The sequence below is a fragment of the Salvelinus sp. IW2-2015 genome, linkage group LG4q.1:29 (genome assembly GCF_002910315.2).
Source record: "Salvelinus sp. IW2-2015 linkage group LG4q.1:29, ASM291031v2, whole genome shotgun sequence".
Lineage (NCBI taxonomy): Eukaryota > Metazoa > Chordata > Actinopteri > Salmoniformes > Salmonidae > Salvelinus > Salvelinus sp. IW2-2015.
In genome coordinates, this window is record NC_036842.1 from 38,081,164 (window position 1) to 38,105,410 (window position 24,247).

Genomic DNA, 24,247 nt, shown 5'->3' on the forward strand with positions numbered 1-24,247 from the left:
CGGAGGACAAGGTGAGACACACACACACAAAACACTTGCTGCCAAACTAAATGGTTCACTGAAAAAAAAACATCTGATCATTGTCTGTCGTTTCTAGGCCGACTAGCGCTGGGTTCCCTGGCTGCGGGTTGCCTACGGTTACCAGCAGTCCGACAGGCGACCTAAGATCTACGCGTTGACGAGGGCAGAGTGCAGATGACCGCGCTAAGCTTTCGCCAAGGTAACACTAGGCATCAGAGGTTAGAAGGTCAAAGCTCTTTGTGGTGTGTAAATTGTGTTCATCTGAGTGTTTTGCCTGGCAGGGTCTGCTGGCGCTTAGAGGAGAGTCTGAACGACCCAGCTACTGGTGCCAGGATGCGTGGGAAGCAGTGCCAACATGGAACGGCCTGTTTGACAAGCGACAGCGACTCGCCTCAGCCGCTGCCAGCAGCGCGTCAAGGCCCGTCTCCACGAGATCATGCAGAAAGACCGAGGAGTCAACGAGAGGACTACGATAGGGTATTGATGTCATTGAATTCCTGCAGCCATACTAAGTGCAAACCGACCTGGGTAGTGTTTCAGCGCACACTGTAGCAAACTTTGTGGCATTGCAAAAACGAAAACAGGCTTTGTAGATAGTACCGTGCCCATTCACTCCGCTTCGGGACGTTTTCATTGGTTTTGTGGCCTCAGGTATCAAACTCTGGGTCGTCTGTGTGCCCTAGCCTAGGCAATTAAGCTTGGGGAGCTAACATGAAGTCTATCAGGCCTAGGCATTAACTTGGGGGTGCTGACACGAGTCTTATCAGGATAATCAATAGGTAGAATCACCATACTAACCTCCATTACGAACACAAGCTATAAAAGAAAAGGGGTTTTGAGAGTGAAAAAGAAATAGGCATTGTTACCCTGATACCCCAAATGACCCCAATCCTGACTTACAATCGATTTGTCAACCTAGATAAATACAATCCACTTCAATACCCATCTCATATGTTCCATATTTAGGTTGCGGTGGGAACCACCTTAATGTTAAATTAGTGGACGTCCTCACAGACTCTCACTGATGTGTAAAAGCTGATTTGGTATTTTCCAGGCGACTACGCAGGGTTCCCAGGGTGTGGCCTGCTGCGCCTCCACAGCACCTACAGACACGACCTGAAGATCTACGCCTCCGACGAGGGACGCGTTCAGATGACCGCCGCTGCCTTCGCTAAGGTCTGTCTGACAGTACAGGTTTTTAAAGAGACATTTCACTCCAAAATGAACATTTGTCKGATGTTTTTAAACCCCCCCAAAAAATGTGTGAAGATAAATCCATGTCCCATGCCATTGGTTGAGACGATCCAGCTATTTGCCTCTTCCCAAATAAATGGAAAATACCATCTCAMAATAACATCTGGAAATTGAATGGCGCTTACCTTTTTACCTTTTTTCCATTTATTTTTGGATTGAGGCGTATCTCGATCTACTCAACAGATCTGAAATGTGGATTTATCTCAATATTAGTCTACTTTTGACRTCTAAATAGAAACATCTGACACACTTTCTTTTTGGAGTGAAATGTACTTTTAAGAATGTTGTCTCGTTAGTCAGTCAAGTTATAATACATAGCCTAGTGGTTAAGAGCATTGGGCCAGTAACCAAAAGGTTGCTGTTTCGAATCCCAGAGCAGGCTACGTGAAACTGTCGTTGTGCCCTTGAGCAAGGCACTTTACCCTAATTGCTTCTGTAAGTCGCTCTGGATCATCTGCTGAATGACTAAAATGTAAATATATCTGGTGGCATCCATTCAGGGACTGCTGGCGCTGGAGGGCGAGCTGACGCCAATCCTGGTGCAGATGGTGAAGAGTGCCAACATGAACGGGCTGCTGGACAGCGACAGCGACTCCCTCAGCAGCTGCCAGCAGCGCGTCAAGGCCCGTCTCCACGAGATCCTGCAGAGAGATAGGGACTTCACTGCCGAAGATTACGAGAAGGTTGGGACTAAAGGATGCAGTCTTAAGTTCTGTCCTGTCCGATCCATTTTGTCTGACAGTTGTGGCTCGTACGGGCTGTGGAGAAAGCCACTCGGAGATAAAATATACATTGGCGTTTGATCATTATAAGTACTACTGTTGTAAATAGGTTCTTGCTAAAATATTATTTTTGAAAACGTCCAATGACCCATTTTTTCTTGTCCTTATGAAATAGTCCAAGCAGGATACATAAGCTGACATGGCTCAGAGATGTATAAAACCCTGTCTCTGACTGTGGGCCGTTGTGACTTTTGTCTGCACCATCCCTAATATTTCCCCCCTTCCTAGTGCTCAAAGTATTTTGTCTTTCTGTTCCCAGCTGGCACCCACCACCAGCTCCTCCTTGATCAAGTCCATGCAGATGATCAAGAACCCGGTGAAGACGTGTGACAAGGTGTACGCTCTCATTCAGAGCCTCACTCTGCAGATCAGACAGAGGATGGAGGACCCCAAGTCAGCTGGTAAACACTCTGCTCATATCTCCAGCGAAGATCCCCATTTGAAACTAATGAACTCCAGGGATGGTTCCAAATGGTACCATATTCCCTTCTTTAGTGCACTAGCTTTGACCAGGACACGTAAGGCACTGTCGGGAATAAGTTGCCATTTGGGATGCTCCCCAAAGTTTGCTCTGAAACCCCATTTTAAAATCCATAATTAAGTGGGATCATAGGTCCCTGTCATTATCGTGGGTCACTAAGTCTATGGCTTGAATTGAAAGTTAGAGCTCTGATTTGGAGCAACGGGCTTGAATGTGAGGTTAGTGAGGGATGAGGAAACGGAGACCTTGATTCTGGTTTGGATTCTATGACTCATCCGACTTAATGAGTATGAATTAACCATAACACTCCCTCCATAGACAAATGGGTTGTTAGTCACTGTATTTTGACTAAATGTACAGTACCAGTCAAAGGTTCGCACACACCTACTCATTATTGTGTTTTTCTTCATTTTTTATMTTTTCTACATTGTAGAATAATTGTGAAGACATCAAAACTATGAAATAACACATATGGAATCATGTAGTAACCAAMAAAGTGTTAAACAAATCAAAATATATTTTATATTGGAGAATCTTCAAAGTAGCCACCTTTTGCCTTGATGACAGCTTTGCACACTCTTGGCATTCTCTCAACCAGCATGGAGGTGTGTTGGGTCATTGTCCTGTTGAAAAACAAATGATAGTACCACTAAGCGCAAACCAGATGAGATGGCGTATCGCTGCAGAATGCTGTGGTAGCCATGCTGGTTAAGTGTGCCTTGAATTCTAAATAAATCACAGACAGTGTCACTAGCAAAGCACCCCCAAACCATCACACCATTTTATAAAGGAAACCCCTGGAATGAGTAGGTGTGTCCAAACTTTTAACTGGTACTGTATATGTCACTCGACCTTGATGAAATTAAAAGACAACAATGTATTGACCAACGATATGTATATTTTTGTTATTTTAAATTGAACCTTTATTTAAAACCTCTTAAGGATCTGCCCCTTTTTTTCAATTTTTGCCTCAAATGACATACCCAAATCTAACTGCCTGTAGCTCAGGCCCTGAAGCAAGGATATGCATATTCTTTGTACCATTTGAAAGGAAACACTTTGAAGTTTGTGGCAATGTGAAAGGAATATAGGATAATATAACACAATAGATCTGGTAAAAGATGATACAAAGAAAAAACCAACCGTTCTTTTGTATTTTTTTTGTACCATCATCTTTGAAATGCAAGAGAAAGGCCATATTGTATTATTCCAGCCCAGGTGCWATATATATTTTGGCCACTAGATGGCAGCAGTGTATGTGCAAAGTTTTAGACTGATCCAATGAACATTACATTTCTGTTCAAAATGTTGTATCAAGACTGCACAAATATGCCTAATTTGTTTATTAATAACTTTTTATGTTCAAAATTGTGCGCTCTTCTCAAACAATAGCATGGTTTTCTTTCACTGTAATAGCTACTGTAAATTGGACAGTGCAGTTAGATTAACAAGAATTTAAGCTTTGCCAATATCAGATATGTCTTTGTCCTAGGAWATTTTCTTGTTACTTACAACCTCATGCTAATCACATTAGCCTACGTTAGCTCAACTGTCCCGTGGAAGGGACACAGATCACGAAAAAGCTTTTAACTAGGCAAGTCAGTTAACAAATTCTTATTTACAGTGACGGCCTACCGAGGAACTGTGGATTCACTGCCTTGTTCAGGGTTAGAACGACAGATCTTGTCAGCTTGGGATTCGATCCAGCAACCTTTCGGTTACTAGTCCAACACTCTACCTGTCGACCCCAAATATATACATTAAATGACTGATGGGGCCTCTGTTTTGAAGCTACCGCGCCTCAACCTTGGTACTCCCCCATCATTGTTTAAAAAAAGTTAAAAGTTAAAGAAATGCATTTAATTTAACAATGTCTACATTTGTTTTTGCCACTTAATTGAAATACTGTAGAATTTAATTCATTCCTATGGAGGCCTGCTCCTACTGGGGAGTGCAAAGATGGCCGACAGGAGACTTCAACGCCTCTCATTGGCAATACAGGGTTTGGTAATGATGACTCATGAATGTTAATGTAACATATACTCAGTGAAATATATGTACCAGTCCTCCCGAGTGGCAGAATGGTCTAAGGCACTGCATCGCGGTGTTGTGGCATCACTACAACATGGGGTTCGATCCCATGCTGTGTCACAACCGGCCGTGACCGGGAGTCCTATAGGGCGGTGTACAAGGGGCCCAGCATCGTGTAGGTTAGAGGAAGGTTTGGTCGGGGAAGGCTTTACTTGGTTCATCGCACTCTAGCAACACCTTGTGGTGGGCCGGGCACCTGCAGGCTGACTTTGGTTGAACGGTCTTTCCTCCGACGCATTGGTCCAACTAGCTTCCTAGTTAAGCGAGCAGGTGTTAAGAAGCAGGGATTGGCGGGTCATGTTTCAGAGGACGCATGACTCGACCTTCGTCTCTCCCGAACCCGTTGGGGAGTTGCAGCGATGAGACAAGATGGTAATCATGAAATTGGGGAGAAAAAGGAGGATAAAAATTGCAACAAAAAAGAAATGTATGTACCGGATGAAAGTGGATTACACTGATATTCACAGTTACTAAGTAAAGTAGTTTTGACTCAGTTCTTATTCATTATTTTACATGCCATATTTACCACAATATCTGAAAGTTATTGGGATATGAATGAAAGACACAATATAAACCATTGTTTAATTATTATTATTTTTTAAACTAAATTTTGAAATGTTTTGGTCAAACTGTCATCTAAATGTGGTAGTCGCAGTATTTGTGTGCATGCCTTTTAACAGTAAAAAATAAAAATCATAACTTGTCCTGCACCTATAGTGTAATGTTCATTTGGAAAAAATGTACTTTCTAGACATCCAATTGTACCATAGCGAGACTCTGGATCTGATGCTGCGGCGCTGGGCCAAGCTGGAGAAGGACTTCCGGATGAAGAACGGCCGCTACAACATCAGCAAGATCCCCGACATCTACGACTGCATCAAGTACGACGTGCAGCACAACAGCTCCCTCAACCTGTCCAACACTATGGAGATCTACCGCCTGTCCAAGGCSCTGGCCGACATCGTCATTCCACAGGTATGTTCCAGGTTTGGATCAAAGATTTTAGGATTAGCATTTATGTAGCTAGCGCCTTTCACCAAGACACTACAGTGATGCGCAGCAGACGTACAGCACCAGTATACTCTCCATACATTGTGGTGAAGTTTGGAGTGATTGAAGCATTTAATAGTGGCAGCCCCTATTACATTCTGCTTATAGATATAGTTTATTTGGTAAATATTTTCTTAACTCTTCTTGAACTGCGCTGTTGATTTAAGGGTTTGTAAGTAAGCATTTCACGGTAAAGTCTACACTTGTTKTATTCGGCGAATGTAAATAAAATAAAGTTTGATTTGTATCTTGTAGTGTCACCAGATAGWCTAGTAATAGGTGTTTGGTTAAAGGGATATTTGTTTTAGTGACCACTGTTATGCTCTTGTTGAAATGGCAATGTTCTAAAAAAACATGTAAAAAACACCCCTGTCCCGTCAGGAGTATGGTATCTCTCAGCCTGAGAAGCTGGACATAGCCAAGGGCTACTGCACCCCCCTCATTCGCAAGATCCGCTCCGACCTGCAGAGGACACAGGACGACGACACCGTCAACAAACTGCACCCTGTGTAAGACACACACCATCTCCATGCCTCTAACACGGGGCTCCAGTGGCGCAGCAGTCTAAGGCACTGCATCTCAGTGCTAGAGGCATCACTACATACACCCTGGTTCGAATCCAGGCTGTATCACAATCGGCCGTGATTGGTAGTCCCATAGGGCGGCGCACAATTGGCCCAGTGTCGTCCTGGTTTGGCCGGTGTAGACCGTCATTGTAAACAAGAATTTGTTCTTAACTGACTTGCCTAGTTAAATAAAGGTTAAAATAAAAACTAAAAACACAGTCAGCATCCTCAGAGCTGTATCCATATCGGTCTCCCTATGAAATAGAATTTCAGTTGTCCCATGTGTGTTGTCCAGGTATTCCCGTGGAGTCATGTCCCCGGAGCGTCATGTCAGGACCAGGCTGTACTTCACCAGTGAGAGCCACGTGCACTCCCTGCTCTCCATCCTCCGCTACGGAGCCTTCTGTGACGTGAGTCCTCTCTAACATTGGTCTTGAACTTCTGTACTTTTACATTTCTGTATTGTATCAATTGAACCGGTTTTAAAGGCCATGTTTCACATTAGAATCCACCAGAACATTGTGTACTGCATGTATGTATTAATATGATATGTCACGTTTTTTTTGGAGGGTTTATATCATTTTTTTGTCTACCAAATATAACCACATTTTAACCAGAAACATGCTCTTTAATATGGCTTAAATATGTCTGAATCCCATATTGAACTGTTGCTGATATCCCAGGAGACCAAAGATGACCAATGGAAGAGGGCCATGGAGTACCTCAAGGTGGTCAGCGAGCTGAACTACATGACACAGATTGTAATCATGCTTTACGAGGACCCTAACAAGGTACTGTAAGGTCCAAGTATATGCCTGTGGGTTTTTGGTTATGTTAACTAGCAGCCGGAAGCTATAGCTGCTGACACCAGCTGAGTCATCACACAGCCACTGTAAGTGGGATTGTTGGAGTAGAACCAGATTTTATTTTCATAGCYGATATAGGATGGATCTCTTTCATGTCTATTTACTGAGGAAGTTGTCATAGTGAGTGGTCATAATAATGTTGCATGTATAGTATGGGTAGTTTTGGCGCTCAGTTTTATGGGTCATAGAGGTAGCAAGGCGCTTTCATCTCTAATTGTTTTGTGGTATGTTTTTGAGGGTAACACCTCAAGGTTATTATAATATTAATATAATAATAGTTAGGTGGGTGCTTATTATTTGTCCTATTTCACACATGTACWAGTGTGTATTATACGCATGTGTGAATTGGAAATGTTTTTTTTTGTTTGCGTATCCCAACTTCTCCTCGGAGATTGGGGTCACGGCCAGAATCTACCCTGTAGCAAATTAGGGCTCAAGGGCACATCAACATATTTTTGTTCACGTTGTCGGCTCTGGGATTCAAACTAGCAACCTTTCGGGTTACTGGCCCAACACGCCTACAACCTTATTATTACCAGCACCATTGTATCATTACTCTAGGACCCTTCATCTGAGGAGCGCTTCCACGTGGAGCTGCATTTCAGCCCGGGAGCCAAGGGCTGTGAGGACGACAAAAACCTGCCCTCAGGGTTTGGCTACAGACCAGCTTCTCGAGAGGTAAGGGGTCCCAGTTTCTGAAGAAACCATGTGTTGTGTCATTAGATACAATGAAGGTATTTGTAGAACTGTGTAACCACTTTTAGGGTGGCATATGGTGAATGCTGATTTAGTTACTGGGGGAAAAGTTGATAGAAAAGCTGTTTTATGAGTGTGAGTTGTGTAGTTTAATATTAGTATTCGGCTTACTCACATCTTGACAGGAAGTAGTTAATCTTAGAGGCAACATGAATGGGCCTGTATCCAGTTTTATTTAACTCCATTGTGTGTGTTTTTCTGATCTGGAATTCCAGATCTTTTTTTCCAAACCACGGGGAAATCATCTTATTTGTTTTTCTCATGATTAAAGTGGACTATATTCTTCTTTTCCCTTTTACATGATGTTCTACCAATCGTATCCCTGTCATCTCCAGAACGAGGGATCAAAGAAGAAGTCTAAGGAAGACAACGACGAGGAGTCGGCCAACGCCAAGCGGGATGAGCCGGACCGAGCAGCCCTAATGATGTTCAGGCCCCTGGTGTCTGACCCCATCTACATCAACAGGAAGTGCCCTCTGCCCCGCTCCAAAAAGATTGGCTCTGTGGAAGTAAGTGCCACCTTCAGGTCCAGTTCAGAATACACAGGTGGTATACAGTATAGACTGTATACCCTAAGAGTTGTCACAAAAAACGTACACTATGGTAGTCACCTGCTAGCTACATGGGTGATAAAAATACCTGGTTAGTGGTACTGCTCTTGCATGTAATTGGCTTGAATTAGTTTTTGGGTTAGTACTGTGTAGTGTTGTATGTTTACAGCAGAGCTATGCAACAGAATAACAATGTGCACTGTAAAGGGTCACATGACTAGTCACCAGCCCCCTTTGGAACGTAAGCTTACTGTATTACTTGTTACAGTAATATACCATTACAATTAGAACAAGGAGTGATTTTTAAGGTCTCAAAACAATGCTGATGTGACTACCTTCTCTCAATAGCCCAGCCGCGCGCAAGTAACAGTTGTGAAAGTACACTACCGTTCAAAGGTTTGGGGTCACTTAGAAATGTTCTTGTTTTTGAAAGAAAAGCACCTTTTTTGTCCATTAAAATAACATCAAATTGATCAGAAATACAGTGTAGACATGACTATTGTAGCTGGAAACAGATGATTTTTAATGGAATATCTACATAGGCGTACAGAGGCCCATTATCAGTAACCATCACTCCTGTGTTCCAATGGCACGTTGTGTTAGCTAATCCAAGTTTATCATTTTTTTCATTAACAATGTCTACACTGTATTTCTGATCAATTTGATGTTATTTTAATGGACAAAAAAACCCCAGTGCTTTTCTTTCAATAACAAGGACATTTCTAAGTGACCCCAAACTTTTGAACGGTAGTGTATCTTTGATGGTCCATCTTTGCATGAACACACAAAATTCCTCAATGGAAGCACTTTGCTATTCTGCAAGTGGCCTTGGTCGTTGACAGAGATGAAGTGCCACGTTAGCTATRAAGCTTTCAKCAAACTCACCTCAAAGTTGTTACCTGTAATCTGAAACKTGATGTTTTTACCTGTATCTACAACTTCTTTGCTTGCAATATACAGATCTTTCCCTGCAGGACAACACGGAATGATTAGTATGTCTGTATATTCATGTTGATATATTTCATTTATTTTTTATGTAATATTGAAATATATTTCTGTGTACCCACCCACACACAAAACATTGCTGTATGTTGGTGAGTGTGGTGAGTGCATGGTAACTTCTACTGGTCTTTGAAAATGTTGTAGAAACTAATCAATTTTCACTTTTTTATCTTAAGAAGTGGTGGTCACCAACACATGTTTGTAGAAGAAATGTGATATTTTTTACATCTGTGTTCTACACTTTACCTTTATAAAATTCAGCTTGATGCAGTCACTCAGGTTATAAGTAATAATATAAATTATTACAAAATATATATTCTTTTTCTAGGAGTCAATGTTATTTGCTATAATTCATATTTACTCTACCTTCTAATCTCCATTGCATATACTTCAGTACTGCACTAAGTCACAACCCCCACATTACACCTTGCATGTGCATAAGAGTGCAACATATATATTTAAGTTTGTTTCCTTCAGATCACAAAGAAATGTTCTGCAAGCAGCGTGTAACATCACTTTTGCCAAACAACAACCCCTTATGTTTCAAATTCACCAGTTACACAGCAAAATTACAAATGTTAAATCAACTCTCATAGCGTTAAAATTAACACTGTGTCCATGTTGTTCCACACTACACCGAGCTAATGTTAGACTTTCAAAAATGTTAGAAACTCTGAAAGTACAGTATTAAAAGCTAACTGTAAATAGTTGAAAGTGTATATTGACCAACACTGGTTATTGTGTTGCATTCACTTTACACTCGTGTAAGTGTTAAAATCAACTCAACAAGAGTATATTTTTAACTTTAATTGTTGATTACATTGTAATACCTGGCGGCTGGTAGCCTGGCGGTTTAGTGTTGGGCCAGTAACCGAAAGGTCGCTGGTTTGAATCCCTGAGCCGACTAGGTGAAATATCTGTCAATGTGCCCTTGAGCAAGGCACTTAAACCTAATTGCTCTGGATAAGAGCGTCTGCTAAATGACTAAAATGTAAATTTAATATTGCTGGCTTTTAAGGGTATATATTACAAAAGCAACTACCTCTGTACATCTTTTGACTAATAGTATTATAGTAAATATTGTGCCTTACCCACAGTATTATGTGCCATACCCACAGTATTATAGTCAATATTGTGCCATACCCACAGTATTATAGGGAATATTGTGCCATACCCACTGTATTGTAGTGCAGATTGTCCCTCACCCACTGTATTGTAGTGCAGATTGTCCCTCGCCACTGTATTACAGTGCAGATTGTCCCTCGCCCACTGTATTGTAGTGCAGATTGTCCCTCGCCACTGTATTACAGTGCAGATTGTCCCTCGCCCACTGTATTGTAGTCCAGATTGTCCCTCGCCCACTGTATTACAGTGCAGATTGTCCCTCGCCCACTGTATTGTAGTGCAGATTGTCCCTCGCCCACTGTATTACAGTGCAGATTGTCCCTCCGCCCACTGTTTACAGTGCAAGATGTCCTCGCCCACTGTATTACAGTGCAGGTTGTCCCTCGCCCACTGTATTACAGTGCAGGTTGTCCCTCGCCCCTGTATTACAGTGCAGGTTGTCCCTCGCCCTGTATTACAGTGCAGGTTGGTCCCTCGCCCACTGTATTACAGTGCAGGTTGTCCCTCGCCCACTGTATTACAGTGCAGGTTGTCCCTCGCCCCCTGTTTACAGTGCAGGTTGTCCCTGCCCATGTATTACATGCAGGTTGTCCCTCGCCCCTGTATTACAGTGCAGGTTGTCCCTCGCCACTGTATTGTAGTGCAGATTGCCCTCGCCCCACTGTATTGTATGCAGATTGCCCCTCGCCCCACTGTATTGTAGTGCAGATTGTCCCTCGCCCCACTGTATTGTAGTGCAGATTGTCCCTCGCCCCACTGTATTGCAGTGCAGATTGTCCCTCGCCCACTGTATTGCAGTGCAGATTGTCCCTCGCCCACTGTATTGTAGTCACTGGTCTTTCACATTATCACATGGTGTTGGGACAATCTGCACTACAATACAGTGGGTGAGGGACAATATATTACACCAGCTGTATGCTGACACTAATGCTGAGAGAATAGTCTATACACATCAGCTAAAGTTGCCCAGGGCTACATTTACTTTAAAATGTATGTATTGATTGTTAATTAGCTGATCAACCAACTTGTGCCAGGAGCACAGAATTGACCTGCAATGTCTATGTGACCCGTAAATGGACAGTCTAACAATTGCTAGTACATTGATTTGTTTCTCCTTTTTTTTTTTTTTTACTTTCCTTTTAGTCCCCATTGCAGCCAGACTTTATCAAGACCGCAGCTGGCAAAGTATGACGATACATTATACCAAACCTAAACAAAAAAGTTCCTACTTGTGAATGTTGATGGGACACACATACATTAGCTGGAGACTGTTCTTTTTTTTGGTAATGTTGCATGACTGTGCTGTTTTTGCCCCCTCTCTCACTTCCAGGAAGAGAGCCCCCTGAGTGTGTCTAGCCCTGACTCTATTGGTACCTGGCTTCATTACACCTGTGGTGTTGGTACTGGGCGTCGAAGACGCAGATCAGGGGACCAAATCACTTCCTCCCCTGTCTCCCCCAAATCACTGGCTTTCACATCCAGTATTTTTGGCTCATGGCAACAGGTTTTTACCCATTTWAATTTATTATCCACACAAACAGATGACACCTACTCTTGTTCATGTGCACTTAAAAACACTGCTGCGGTCAGCAAGGACACCTAATCAGCAGATTGATGTAAAGATGCCATTTTTACATAATTTTTAAAAATGTTTGCCATTTTCATATTTTTTTTAAAAACCTAAATGGTCCGGTGAAGAATGATTCCTTTTTGTCTTTCATTTTTGGGGGKTCATTCGGCTCATTGGGTCCATACAGTGAAGATGATAACTCTTGAAACAAGAATGTTACATTTTAGTGTCTTCCATTGTAATAGCATTGCAATTCAAAGATTGCTGGCTATGGGATACTCATTTTGCACTGTATTTAAAAAAAWWWATATATATATTTTGCAACTRACGTTGTTGCTCTGCTGCCTTGGTRGAATTCACACTTTCCTCACAATGTGGCCACAATGTCTACTAGAGGTACACCTAAAGCACTTAGCACCAACCAGCTAATGAGACACTGTCTGTGGCTTTCTCCCTGGTTTCATCTTTGTTGAGGTTTCTCCCTGTTTTGTTGTTGTTCCCCGGGTAAATATATATWTWWWTWTTWTTTTTTWATCAAATACCTGCTCATGGACTCTTTCAATTATGGCTGTGTGAAATACAGTACCAGTCAAAAGTCTGGACACACCTACTCATTCAAKGGTTTTTCTTTATTTTTTASTATTTTCTACAATAATAGTGAAGACATCAAAGCTATGAAATAACATATGGAATCATGTAGTAACCAAAAAAGTGTTCAACAAATCTAAATATATTTTATACTTGAGGTTCTTCAAAGTAGCCACCCTTTGCCTTGATGACAGCTTTGCACACTCTTGGCATTCTCTCAACCAACTTCACCTGGAATGCTTTTCCAACAGTCTTGAAGGAGTTCCCACACTGAGCTCTTTTTGGCTGCTTTTCCTTCACTCTGCGGTCCAACTCATCCCAAACTATCTGAATTGGTTTGAGGTCGGTTGATTGTGTAGGCCAGGTCATCTGATGCAGCACTCCATCATTCTCCTTCTTGGTCAAATAGCCCTTACACAGCCTGGGGGTGTGTTGGGTCATTGTCCTGTTGAAAAACAAATGATAGTCCCACTAAGCGCAAACCAGATGGGATGGCGTATCACTGCAGAATGCTGTGGTAGCCATGCTGGTTAAGTGTGCCTTGAATTCTAAATAAATCACAGACAGTGTCACCAGCAAAGCACCCCCACACCACCACCTCCATGCTTCACGGTGGGAACTACACATGCAGAGATCATCCATTCACCAACTCTGCGTCTCACGAAGACACAGCGGCTGGAACCAGATTTGGACTCATTAGACCAAAGTACAGATTTCCACCGGTCTAATTTCCATTGGTCGTGTTTCTTGGCCCAAGCAAATATCTTCTTATTGGTGTCCTTTAGTAGTGGTTTCTTTGCAGCAATTTGACCATCAAGGCCTGACTGATACAGTCTCCTCTGAACAGTTGATGTTGAGATGTCTGTTACTTGAGCTCTGTGAAGCATTTATTTGGGCTGCAATTTCTGAGGCTGGTAACTCTAATGAACTTGTCCTCTGCAGCAGAGGTAACTCTGGGTCTTCCTTTCCTGTGGAGATCCTAATCAGTGCCAGTTTCATCAAAGCGCTTGATGGTTTTTGCGACTGTACTTGAAGAAACTTTCAAAGTTCTTCACATTTTCCACATTGACTGACCTTCATGTTAGTAATGATGGACTGTTGTTTCTCTTTGCTTATTTGAGCTGTTCTTGACATAATATGGACTTGGTCTTTTACCAAATAGGCCTATCTTCTGTATACCCGGCTAGCTTGTCACAACACAACTGATTGGCTCAAACGCATGAAGAAGGAAAGAGATTTCACAAATGAACTTTTAACAAGGCACATCTGCTAATTGAAATGCATTCCAGGTGACTACCTCATGAAGCCGGTTGAGAGAATGCCAAGTGTGCAAAGCAGTCAAGGCAATGGGTGRCTACTTTGAAGAATCTCAAACACATTTTTGGTTACTACATGATTCCATGTGTGTTATTTCATAGTTCTGATRTCTTCACTATTATTMTACAATATAGAAAAYAGTCAAAATAAAGGAGAACCCTGGGATGAGTAGGTGTCCAAACCTTTGACTGGTACTCTATATTCCACTATATTGATATCGCCAAGTAMGATGTATAGTTAAAACTGGCCGTGACATGCAACCAAGTATTCATTCACTCATTCATAACTTGAACAACAGAATGTATGTCTTGCGTTTGTTATGCATTATCACCTTTTGCCAACATGAAAAGCCATAATCGWACCAGTCTGTCTGCAGAGTTTGGTGTCGTTCTTTTCATCCATCTAAGAGACGAGGTAAAGACCACTCTTTATATTAATCTGCTGAAACAGACATTAGCTGTCCTTCGCAACTCGCTCGGATTTGCTGTTGAGTGAGAATTTGAACAATAATCTGGGCCACTATCGGAGTGGCTAGTGTGACTAACTAACATGCAGATTTTGGAGATCTGTTTGGGGTGGGATGTCCTAAGCTTGCCTGCCGCTTATGCCTCCAAGAAATKTGGCCCAACTCGGCTGCGATGGAACTTAACACACTCTTTTCTAATGGGTCACTGCTTTGCTCAAATCAAATGTAAAGCAGGCTATTTCAACTACATTTCTCGCTCCATTTGCCAAATGGACACAACCAGATTTTAATGTGAACTTGGCTGTATTTGATACTTTTCACCAGATTATATTAACGATAYGGCCATTGAAGTCATCCTATAAAGGGGAAATGCAGTGTGAACATTTAAAGMAGGTTCGAAGGTTGACACTAAATCATATATCGAAAGGCAATAGCTTTTAATTATAGCAGTGATCAAAAATAGTATGTATTATAGAATAAATATATATGTGTGTATAATAGTATGTATTATAATATCATATATTATAGTAGTATGTATTATAGTATATTAAACAGTGCATTCGGAAMGTATTCAGACCCCTTCCCTTTCTCCACATTGTTACGTTACAGCCTCATTCTAAAAAGGATTTAAATAAATAAATAAATCGTCAATMTACACACAATACCCCATAATGATAAAGCAAAAACTGATTATTTYTGTTGCAAATTTATTTAAAAAAAATATAAAACCGAACTTATTTACTGAAGTTTTCAGACCGTTTGTTATGAGATTTGAAATTGAGCTCCAGTGCATCCTGTTTCCATTGATCATCCTTGATGTTTCTACAACTTGATTGGAGTCCAACTGGTAAATTCAATTGATTGGACATGATTTGGAAAGGAAAACACACCTGATTTGTAAACACAYCTGTCTGTATAAGGTMACACAGTTGACAGTGCATGTCAGAGCAAAAACCAAGCAATGAGATTGAAGGAATTGTTCGTAGAGCTCTGAGATATGATTGTCGAGGCACAGATCTGGGGAAGGGTACCAAAACATTTCTGCAGCATTGAAGGTCCCCAAGAACACAGTGGCCTCGTCATCCTTAAGTGGAAGAAGTTCAAGACTCTTCCTAGAGCTGGCTGTCTGGCCAAACTGATCGGGGGAGAAGGGCCTTTATGGTAGAGTGGCCAGACGGAAGCCACTACTCAGTAAAAAGCATATGACAGCCCGCTTGGAGTTTGCCAAAGGGAACTTTAAGGACTCTTAGAACATGAGAAACCAGATTCTCTGGTCTGATGAAACCAAGATGGAACTCATTGGCCTGAATGCCAAGYGTCATGTCTGGAGGAAACATTGCACCATCCCTATGGTGAAGCATGGTGGTGGCAGCATCATGCTGTGATGTTTTTCAGTGGCAGGGACTGGAAGACTAGTCAGGATTGATTGAAAGATGAATGGCGCAAAGTTCAGAGAGATCCTTGATAAAAACTGGGGTGAAGGTTCACCTTCCAACAGGACAATGACCCTAAGCGCACAGCCAAGACAACGCAGGAGTGGCTTTGGGACAAGTGTCTGAATGTCTTTGAGTGGCCCAGCCAGAGCCCGGACCCGATCGAACATCTCTGGAGAGAACTGAAAAGAGCCGTGCAGCGATGCTCCCCATCCAACTTGACAGAGCTTGAGAAAATCTGTAGAGAAGAATGGGAGACACTCCCCAAATAAAGGTGTGCCAAGCTTGTAGCGTCATACCCAAGAAGACTCGAGGCTGTAATCGTTGCCAAAGGTGATTCAACAAAGTACCGAGTAAAGGGTCTGAATACTTATGTAAATGTTATTTTATTTATTTTTTGTCATTATGGGGTGTTGTGTGTAGATTGAGAAAAAAACACACAATTTAATCAATTTCAGAATAAAGCTGTAACTTAACAAAATGTGTGAAAAGTCATGGGGGTCTGAACACTGTATTATAATAGTATGTATGTATGTATAATGTATTTGCTGTCAGAGGACATGTGACTGAGTTAAAGGTGCTTATATTATGGCTGTATGTGTGGCGGCACTTAAATGTCTTCATCACACCGTCTGTACAGTACCTAACCACCTACATTTACATCACATTGATGTCATTTACTACAACTGTAGCGAATAGGCTATACCCTACTGTACATAATTAGAAAAGGCATCATTGTAGGCGAACATACAATGATGGACAATGTATGTATATTTGCCTCTGACTACTTGCATTTGAGAGATTTTCCCAGAAACTCTTATCTCTCAGCCAAACTCACAGCAGGCTAGGCCAGTGCTAGAAGAAGCTTCCAATTGGCTCGTTCACTCTCCCCTGTAACTATTCCCCAGGTCGTTGCTGTAAATGAGAACGTGTTCTCCGTCATCTCACCTGGTAAAATAAGGGTTAAATAAATACAAAATAAACACACCACTTCCTGTAATGTGGGTTTTCTGTATGGAGCCTGGTTGGTTCTAGTCACTAAGATGGGTCTTCTGCCCTACTAGACAGGGGTTACCCTCCCTGGTCCTCCAGGTGAGCCATGTGAGGTGTGAGAATGGGCTCACAGTGTGCTCATTGTCTTCGCGCTCTCATGACCTTTCAATCCACTGGCACAGACCAGGATCCTGCTGTGAGGTCCGCCCCACTCCACCTCTACCTCCCTTCACCCCCCTAAAAAAAGGGCAGAGGATCCGCTCATTTCAAGTTTGTCTCGTTTTTTTTGGTCCGTGCACGAAACGGGGATATTAACATCTTGGATGGGAAAATGAGAACACCAAACTCAACTTCTTTCTTCATGTTTTGTCTTCACTTTGACTTTTGTTTTGTTTTGACACAGGTGTAATGTGTATCTTGGTTAAAGTTGTGCAGTCTTGATTGTTTGAAACCTGATTTTCTGCAAACTGTTGCCATGTCCATCCTCGTCCATCCTCGTCCCTCAACTTCTGCATCTCTTCTCACCCGCTGTGTCCTCCGTAATGTCCAACCTCTCACGTGGCATGGACTTCGTGTGGCCATAGGGATGTTGCATGTTCATCTTTCTTTTCTTCTGCTGATTTAGTCTTTGTTGGCGTCTGCACTACCATTTCCCACTGCTGCTTATTAACATGTCTTTCCAGAAAAAGGCATCCGTTTGAGTGAGGTTGTGGACGAGTTTCAGTGAAATGTGGTAATATAGTTATTTTTTTTCTCCTCTAGGTTCTGTCAGAGAACAATGCCCATGCACAGCGACCTGGTAGACTATACTCTGAACACAAACTCACCCCAGGAGTAGGTAAGCATAATCACTGCTTTTAGGACGTTTGAAACAAATTTGCTCCAATTTATCACATATTATTAAGAAATGTAAAAATATGAAAATTCTCTTCTTCTTTTTTAAGAATGTGAGTTAGATGTTTCATTATATCCCTAGTTTTCAAATGTTTTAGTGTCTTCACATTACTTTAGCACAACTTCAATGTGAGGGCAAATATTGGAAGTAACTTTTTTAGGATGTCAGATTTGTTCTGTGCTGTGTTTTCTGCCGCATCTCAAATCTTTGCTTTGTGTTGACGGAGCCTCAAGCACCTGAAGTATCATACACTGGCTGCTCTCTTCACAATTAATGATCAATTACTACATCTGTGATGTGGAGCTTGTTTGACCAAGTAATACTGTGAACAAGCTGTTAAGCATACTTTAGACAAAGATTTTTGCCACACAACTAATACAGTGCTGACTCAATTTCTCATACATGCTGGTAATGTCCTTAGTGACCTAAAATGTTGTAGCCACAGCAAATTCTAAGCCAAATATTAGGGATTTGTTGCTGGCTACCATTTTAGATATGGCTGTCCTACACCTTCATTCTTTTCTTTCACTTTTTTCTTCAGTTTTTATCTTTTTGTATCACTAARTAACGCTTTGATATTACAAACTATCATGTTTGAATTGTGTTATTATTTATCTTAATTTGATCGTATTATTTGTGATGGTATCTAGTAGTTAGTAGTTTATGCCTGTGTATCGTACCAGGTTCTTGGCTCATAATTAGCTGTGCAATGAAGATGACAGTTATCAAGATACGTAGCAACTGTATAATAGCCTAGTGGTTAGAGGACAGCACATAGTTATTAACTTGCAGTGACCTGGATCAGGTTTCCCGATATCGTTGGAAATTAGGCTTTTACCAATGTTCTAACGATGCATCGTTCATAACGACCAAAGAAGCTGTAACATGCGTTACCCAAAACACCACGTGAATAACACTCGCTAAGTGCATCTTTACATTAGTTTCCCATACACCACGTAGATAACACTCGCTAAGTGCATCTTTACGTTAGTTTCCCATAACACCAAGTAGATAACACTCGCTAAGTGCGTTGTCGAGAGCATGTGTCAATACCGAAAGGATTGAAAGAAGGCAGCGCTGATCTCTGATCAGTTTTCTCCATTTAAATTCTTACCCTCCCATTTTAGAATGAATGCTCAATAATCACGCTGGACCAGCTCATGGAGAAACTATCACATATGGCTGCAATGATTTGAGTCATTTTATTCTAATGGTTTACCCCATGATAATGCACTAAATCTCAGATTTGGCACATCATTGCGCCCGTTTACGCATCATTTAAATATATTGAGGCACAATTACATTAGCAAACTATAACTCAATATGATTTAAATATTTAGGCCTGATAAGTAGTTAAAAAAATGTTTTATCCTTGCTTGGCTAGTTTGTAACAATTGCAAACTTTGTACTGTATATTGATATTTTAAGATATTGGTGGTCAAAGATAGAATGTGTTTCTGTCTATGTTTAGCAGAGATATTTGTTGTGTAGGGGAGGGCAATAAATAATCGAACAACGCACTTAAATGTTATACAAGTGGTTTTAGGCAGTCGTTAAATTACAAGCATTTTCAAGTGCAAGTTTAGTAACAAAGGTTTTGGTCAACAGCTCGGAGATATAACATTGCTCCTAGGAAGGTTTTTTACAATTAACCCAGGTCTATAATGTCGGCCCAAAAGTTAGGAATTACACCACCCCTCCTCCCCCTCCCACAAGGCCATCCTCATGCCAAGTGACATTACTGTCATTATGTGAAGGCTCTTATGAGGCTGCACAAGGTCTTTTTGTGGCAAGAATCTCCTAGAAATGCATGCTGCATGCATTCCAATGGTGTGGACCAAATGGTTGTTGTATGTATCTTCTCTTAACTCCCACCAGGGTCTCATTGCGCTGGTCTCTTTAGCACCATGGTGCTCGGGGCTTCCTCCAGTGCACCTAACCTACAAGATTATGCTCGCGCGCACCGTAAAAAGCTGACCTCTTCTGGCTTCTTAGATGGTATGTGCAAACACGCACACACATCTTTAAAAAAAAAAAAAAAAAAAAAAAAAGATGAACCCTTCATTTTTCTAAAGGTACCTGTAATATCCTCCTGTGTATTTCAATAGGAAATATATGAATGTATTCTGACACTTTGTGTCGGTCCCTATAATTTACCATATTGTGTTTTTGGACAGAAGCATAATTCATGTTATTGGGAGAAATTGTAATCATCCATCTTTTTAGCTAATATGGTGAAGTCCATTGTTTTGGTAGTGAATTTAAGGTTTATTCATACAAAATAAGATGGCATTTTCCAGAGTTGTGCACAACGTTGCACACAGTACTGATCCCCCTCATAACTTCTTTTGATAATCAAGATCATATTAAAGTATCTTACTTTCAATTAAAATTAATTGCAGGTCAAATATTCCGGTCTCAGAAATCTTGTACTATATCGATTTAGCTAGACAATGAGGTGTGAAAATCCATTATTTCATTCATTACTTTAAAAAAAAATTATATAAAAAATTACTCATGCAAACAATTTCTTATGGCTAGAATACGAACCGGACATCTGCACACGTAACTAAGCATACATTTTGCTTTGATTTCAAAGAGTTGGGTGTGCGAATCTCAAGTAAGGACTTGGCCCTCAATCACAGTTTACCTTCAATCAATTTAAATCATCAGTGATTATTTTTTGGGGAAATTTACTCTCTTTGAATTTATATTACAAATACAAATTTTAAATGTAAAACTTTGTTCCTGGAGTTACTGTAGCTAGCTGTAAAGCGCATATATGGTAATATGCTTGGAAAGTAGACCACAGCTGGAGACACCTCGTTATTTTTGGGGATATGTTTTTGACACGACAGGTAGCAAGTAAAAATGTGTGAACGGTTGCTAACTATCTGTAGATATCTTAAGCTAACTGGCTAATTAACTTAGCTAGCTGGCTAACTTTGGGGCGAAACAATTAACGTATTTACAGTTGGTTAGCTACCGCACCGCTCTTTGCTAGCAATCTTAATGCTCCCTTCAAAACTAGTAAAGTGTCTCCACTTAACAACCATATTATTTAGTGTTGTGGTCCATTTCAATTCAGTCAATTATAAATTGGAATTGGAATTTCAATTTACTTCCGGAATTGACTTAATTGAAATGGAATTGACCACATCCCTGGTTTTGCCATATTACACTCTTCAAACAGTTGTCTACAAATACTTTATTGTAATTTTGTTATGAATATTGTCGTTGAATACGTTTTTTTGTAGTTTTCTTACGCTAGTCTTTGTAGCTTTTCCGTATTTTTATGCATTTTAGATAATCCTTTTGGATCTTTCCAGATATTTTTGATAGAGCTTTTATTAAAACAGATAGCCCTATTCCACAAAGTTTAGAAAGTTATTTTTGTATTATGCTGGCAGACTGTGGAATAAGGTGTAGATGATAATATTTTTGTTTTTATTTGATTGCTCACCCAGTTTTAGAACGCTACGAAGTACTACATGTTATAGCACTTTTTCACAGACTATTTCTCTGTTGTCATTTACATGGGCATTTGATTTCAAGCCGGAGTCATTCCACCTCAAAAAGCACAAGAAATAGGATTTCGCCACCCACCATCTCAGATTGTTCTGAAATCATTTGTATAGTTCGAAACGGATAAGATTTGCATTCCTGAAACATTATTTTGTTGAAATACACTACGTTACCAAAAATATTTGGACATCTGCTCGTTGAACATCTCATTCCAAAAAAATGGGTATTAATATGGAGTTGGTCCTCCTTTTGCTGCTGTAACAGCCTCCACTCTTCTGGGAAGGCTTTCCCCTAGATGTTGGAGTATTGCTGCAGGGTCTTGCTTCCATTCAGCCACAAGAGCATTAGTGAGGTAGGGCACTGATGTTGGGCGATTAGTCCTGGCTCGCAGTTGGCGTTCCAATTCATCCCAAAGGTGTTTGATGGAGTTGAGGTCAGGGCTCTGTGCTGGCCAATCAAGTTTTTCCACACTGATCTCGACAAACCATTTCTGTATGGACCTCACTTTGTGCACGGGGGCATTGTCATGCTGAAACAGGAAAGGGCCTTCCCAAAACTGTTGCCCGAACCATGARAAACAGCCCCAGACCATTATTCCTCCTCCACCTAACTTTACAGTTGGCACTATGCAGTGGGGCAGGTAGCGTTCTGCTGGCATCCGCCAATCGCAGATTCGTCCGTCAGACTGCCAGATGGTGAAGCGTAATTCATCACTCCAGAGAAAGCGTTTCCACTGCTCCAGAGTCCAATGGGGGTGGGCTTTACACCACTCCAGCCGACGCTTGGCATTGCGCATGGTGATCTTAGGCTTGTGAGCCTTTTTATGGCTGCTCGGCCATAAAAACCCATTTCATGAAGCTCCCGACGAACAGTTATTTGGCTGGTGTTACTTCGAGGCAGTTTGGAACTCGGTAGTGAGTGTTGCACCTCAGGACGGACGATTTTTACGCCATGCGCTCTTCAGCACTAGGCGGTCCCGTTCTGTGAGCTTGTGTGCAGCTCTAGCAGGGCAAACATTTTAGGAAGTGATTGTTGGAAAGGTGGCATCCTATGATGGTGCCACRTTGAAAGTCACTGAGCTTGGCCTCCCGAGTGGCGCAGGCGTCACTACTGCCTGTAGTTCGATCCCAGGCTGTGTCACAGCCGGCCGTAACCAGGAGTCCCATAGGGCGGTGCACAATTGGCCAAGCATCGTCCGGGTTTGGGGAGGGTTTCGCCCGGGGGCTTTCCTTGACTCATCGCGCTCTAGTGACTCCTTGTGGCGGGCTATGCACCTGCAAGCTGACTTCAGTTGAACAGTGTTTCTTCCCACAGATTGGTGCGGCTGGCTTCCGGGTTAAGCGACCAGGTTAGGGAGTTGCAGCAATGAGACAAGATCGTAACTACCAAGGGGATAATATTACAACAAACAAACAAAATGGCAATGTTTGTCTATGGAGATTGCATGGCTATGTGCTCGATTTTATACACCTGTCAGCAATAAGTGTGGCTGAAATAGCCGAATCCACTCATTTGAAAGGGTATCTACATACTTGTGTCATTTGATATCTGAGCAATTAGCTAATTGATTGTACCCAAGTTGTCAATTTTTTTTAATTATAGGATTCATATAATCTTCAATAAATATAGTACCTAATATCCGATTTAGACCATAATTCTTCCTAACAATGAGTAAGACATGAGGAATCCAATAAAATGGTAAAAAGCTACCCACGGACACCCCACGCCGATCCCACCCCAACAACCACGCCAATCCCACCCCAACAACCTGTATACAGTTTCAGGTCTCTGTTTGACAAGTAGTATGGATCTGCTGCTTGGACTATTGCTTATTCATCATTTGTAATGTATTCCCWGTGAATCGGATGAATTTTGTTCTGAGAAATTGGCCATTGAAGTCGCTTGCATTGTTTACAATAAATACGTTTTGCCAACTAGATGCCGTTGTTCCTGATGCTTTTATCCGTTTTGCTGGTCTCTTGTGTTTGTTAAATGGATCACAACATTTTCTTTGCAACTTTGGGTAGAAAACCAATAGCTTTTGCTCATGATGAAAATACAGTGTGATCATCCTCACAATAGAAACCAGTCCTCCATGAAAGTGATTCAGTTTGTCCTTCTCTTAGGCTTAACTTGTGTCCAGGAAACGGCCCCTTTGTGTGTTTTATTCCCTTAAAAAAAAAAGGTATGGATTAGTTAGACCATCCCTTTAGAACAAGCAAACCATTAGKCTACATCAATTCTAATGGTTTCAATTGTAAAAGTCCCAAACACACACTATAGTGTTTTGCAAGTGTAATGGTATTGGGCTTGGTTGRGTTTAATGGTAAATGTCACTAATCACACTAAATATTAGGGATGCAACAGTACACAGTATGTTGTCGAACCATTCGGTATGCCCCCTACGGGGTTCAATATGCACACGTGAACCGCGGAATTATGATATGCCTGTCATTTTCCTATAATTTCCTAAACTTGCTTATACAGACTACAAGCACGTTGTACATTCAGATCCACAGAACCAGACGCGCAGCTTGAACAGGCAAGGCAGGCAACTGCTTGGGGCCCCAGGCTGTTAGAGGGCTCCTGAAGGCTGACAGACTTTACTCCACAGCAATGTCTCAAAAGGTGGCAACCGCAGTGACCGCAACCCCCTCCCCCTTAAACAACCAATGGACGATTTTACAATGACATCTCAGTAGGAAACTGCCCTAAAGGGGCCCCATGAAGAGAGGGGAAACTAAAAAAAAATATTCTCTCAGCTCCAACGTGACGATGGCTAGCGAGACAGCGAGAAGCAAATTTGAAGAGGTACCGCTGTGTGGGAAAGCATGCAATACGATGACGAGGGTAAGAAGACCATAAACAAACAAAGTCTGTAAGCATTGCTTTGCCACTGTCAGCTACTCGAGTGG

The 24,247-nt window shown here is 41.5% G+C and overlaps 1 protein-coding gene across 1 annotated transcript in view; it reads left to right on the forward strand.

Moving 5' to 3' along the window:
• Nucleotides 1-24,247, forward strand: part of ppip5k2 (diphosphoinositol pentakisphosphate kinase 2) — a 69,233-nt gene that overhangs the window by 27,621 nt on the left and 17,365 nt on the right. Inside the window, exons 15-28 of the mRNA XM_070442901.1 lie at nt 1-11; nt 1,076-1,197; nt 1,776-1,958; nt 2,317-2,458; nt 5,381-5,604; nt 6,061-6,188; nt 6,541-6,655; nt 6,929-7,036; nt 7,673-7,789; nt 8,203-8,376; nt 11,689-11,730; nt 11,876-12,049; nt 17,675-17,750; nt 19,686-19,805. Of these exons, the coding sequence (XP_070299002.1) occupies nt 1-11; nt 1,076-1,197; nt 1,776-1,958; nt 2,317-2,458; nt 5,381-5,604; nt 6,061-6,188; nt 6,541-6,655; nt 6,929-7,036; nt 7,673-7,789; nt 8,203-8,376; nt 11,689-11,730; nt 11,876-12,049; nt 17,675-17,750; nt 19,686-19,805 (1,736 nt within the window). The remainder of the gene's footprint in view (nt 12-1,075; nt 1,198-1,775; nt 1,959-2,316; nt 2,459-5,380; nt 5,605-6,060; nt 6,189-6,540; nt 6,656-6,928; nt 7,037-7,672; nt 7,790-8,202; nt 8,377-11,688; nt 11,731-11,875; nt 12,050-17,674; nt 17,751-19,685; nt 19,806-24,247) is intronic.